This window comes from Olea europaea, unplaced genomic scaffold, assembly GCF_002742605.1.
Source record: "Olea europaea var. sylvestris unplaced genomic scaffold, O_europaea_v1 scaffold4328, whole genome shotgun sequence".
Taxonomy (NCBI): Eukaryota; Viridiplantae; Streptophyta; class Magnoliopsida; order Lamiales; family Oleaceae; genus Olea; species Olea europaea.
This window is the reverse complement of record NW_019262634.1, coordinates 34212-37480: the sequence shown is the minus strand read 5'-3', so window position 1 is coordinate 37480 and position 3269 is coordinate 34212. Positions and strand designations below refer to the sequence as shown.

Here is a 3269-nt window from a genome sequence, read left to right as displayed (position 1 = left end):
GTGGTCTTATGAGTGTAGCAGAGCTTGCATTTTAACACAGTAAAATCATGAATTTGTTGCTCCTGTACCCAATCTTGTAAGTTGACCTTCTTAAGCATTGATTTTATATAAATTGCGGCTAGCAAATGATAAAAGGCAAGTATCAAATATTGAGGAAAAGAAAGATTATAATGGTGAAGACGATTATCTCCACAATATTGACAATGAAGCTCACAATTTGATATACTAAGCCATCCAGTAAAGAAAGTTGATCGATCAATCAGTCAATCTCCATATGATCAAATCACTCTCAAGAGAATTGAAGCAGGCTGTAAATCCTCATTATTTAGTTTCTTAACCTTTGTAATAATTCTTTAATTTGTTCCAATTGTACTACAGCACTTGTATAAATTCTAGTTGAATGAATGAGAATAACAAGAGCCTTCAATATAATTTTTTTTCTTTTAGAAAACTTTTCAGCAAAAGCTTTGTCTTCTTAAAAGTGTTGGTTGCAACATACATTAACGTAGTTTTTGAGATAAAGTGGTTGGACATTGTGCAAGAGTTCTTCTATATTGACGCGCAATGTATATCGTGTAGCTTGAATATATTAATTCACAATATACACAGTTTACATAACATGAGAGTTCTTATTTCTATCAAAAATCATCTATCGTGTGAGTTATTGATTTGTGGTCCCAAACCATATGTTATCCTCTTCTCTTTAAACCCCTCAAAACACAACTATTCTTAATTTGTTTTGGATTCCTTGACTTTGATTACCAATGATAAGCTCCTTAACATGTCCAACTTCATACGGCTAGATGTTAGTTGTTTCGTAGGTGTGTAGCCTGTTTTGGAGGCACTTTCGTGCAAAAGCTTGTAAGTTGTCTTCTTAAGCATTGGCTTTTCTCTTGTACCCAACTTAGTTAATTCCCTCATAACTTCACCTTTTATGATACATTTTCGAGTTTATATAGATTAGTCACTGACAAGAAATTTATGATATATTTCCACATAATTTGGTTGCAACCAAACAAGTCTACATAAAGAACCCATAAGGTTTTGGTGATCAAAATTTCGATCTTGAGCTTGTATGAGAGTTTCCAGTTTTTTACTCAACCAACATGTAACAAAAAATTTGTGTTTTTCAAATCTTATATTACGTTCCGGTTTGGTAGCAATTTTTATCCGAAAAGTCAAAAAAAAAAATTTTTATACTATTTCAGCAGTTATTTTTTACTTATTCACTAGCAGGTAAAACCCACTTTTCTCTCTAACGTTTAAAAAATCAATTTTCATAATCACCATCGAACAAACCCTAGTAAGCCAAGCACAATCTCATCTCTGAAGAGGATCTGCTACAAATTCTTGACATCATGGCCTATCTCTTGTGCCATAGGGCCCATAACTAATGTAAGACCTTTTTGACTATAAAATCTTCGTGATTTGTTTGAGAAGTAGATTGTCATTTTATGCAAATTCGTTGTATAATATTGCATTCTAAACATGATGTGAATATAAATAGTCAAAACTAAGGGTATGTTCCGATTTTCAAACAAGTTGAAAGGTAGTTGTCACATAATTTTTGAAATCCACCCTTATCCTCTCGGAGGCTTAAACGTTGGCCAATGACTTGTAAGATTATGCTCTCATTACTTGAACTAGACCTTGACATCTGGTGTCATAATTGGATGATATTAAATTGTTATATTTCAACCCTTTAACGAGAAAATATTATTGGTGAGTAGAATGGAGTGGATCACCTACCATTTTATACCTACAAATTCCACTTTCTGATTTTCAAATCTTAAAATCCATTCCTCCTTGTTGGTGAGTGTGATTAATTGTTTGGTATATCCTAACGTGAGTTTTGAATTGATGCAATACATTCTTATGTATCCATAGGTACTATATTGGATTTGAATAAGATTTCGAAAATATTAATGTTTTGAAAAACAGATCAAATCAACATGTTCATAAAACGCTTTGATTATACTTGAAATTGAAAAATGAAAACTGTGTAAAACAAGTTAAGAATAAGCCAATAAACGTGGGAACCAGCCAATTCACCTTAAAACCTTATTATTATTATTATTATTATTATTATTATTATTATTATTATTATTATTATTATTATTATTATTATTTTGAATTGCTTACTTTATAGGATTGATTTTGAAAACATCCAATATCAAAGTCGCTAAATGTGTAAGTTGTCAAACCCTAGACTATGTAATCTGTTGGGTTATGAACATACATTTTACTATAAATTTCTAATATACCCTTGCGTGATTCTTGGTGAATTCCTTTGCAGGGCACATAATTAAAGTAGAAATGAATCTCTCTCGATATATACGTGAAAAATCGAGTTAAACAAAATAGTATGGAAATGAACTAACGTCAAGAAATGTCATTCATTACAATTATTAGCTTTTTGAAACAAAATAAAAAGTGAAAGGAAGATATAATAGATTTGGATGTCAAATTTGAACTCACTCGCATGGTTCGAAGTTCAAACAAAAGTCTCAAGATAATGGATGTCAGCTGATGAATTAATATGGAAAGGGATTCTGTATGGGGCTCAACAAGTGTGAATAAATTTCATTACACACACATATACACACTTTTTAGGTGTAAATAACTTTGAATCATACTACAATGATATAATAGTTTATATAATTCTTAACACAATGCCACATGACGTCTTATTATTGGACAGTTTAATACACAGTTAGCTTTTTCATTTACTCATCTACTGTCATAAACACATCTGTTAATTTCTATGTCATTTTTGTTTAGTCACAATAGATTAATCCAATAAATTTTAAACTTTCGTAAATAAGGTGGGTCCATTGTACACAATAAATTTTGTAAACTGATGCTTATGAAATGACACTAACTCCTTTGATAATGACCAAAACCATTGAATCTGTGATATTTTGCTCTCTCTTTATTTTAAAATGAAAACGAGTAAGGAAATTCATTATGAAGAACGTACCTATCAAGGTATGTAAGTCATATTCATATAACTATTTTAACCGACCATTATGTTATTCGATTAAAGCTTAACTTGTAAATTTGTAAATACAAGAATGAATCTAGTCATTTTCAAAGCAAGTCATTTCTATGCAAATACCCTAATCGAATTTGATACTGTCAAGTTAAAGCTTTACTTGTATTTACTTAAACGTCATTTCTTACAAGTCAATTTTAACGAGAAATTTTACTACTTTTTGAATTGTATTAAAGCTTAACCATTTTAATGGAATTACCCTCGTTACAAAAGA

General features: G+C 30.5%; 1 protein-coding gene across 1 annotated transcript in view; it reads left to right on the top strand.

The window, feature by feature from the left end:
• Window positions 1-47: 47 nt before the first annotated feature.
• The window catches only part of LOC111387870 (EIN3-binding F-box protein 2-like), a 16347-nt gene continuing 13125 nt past the window's right edge, over window positions 48-3269 (top strand). The window contains exon 1 of the mRNA XM_023012467.1: window positions 48-76. Within this exon, the coding sequence (XP_022868235.1) occupies window positions 48-76 (29 nt within the window). The remainder of the gene's footprint in view (window positions 77-3269) is intronic.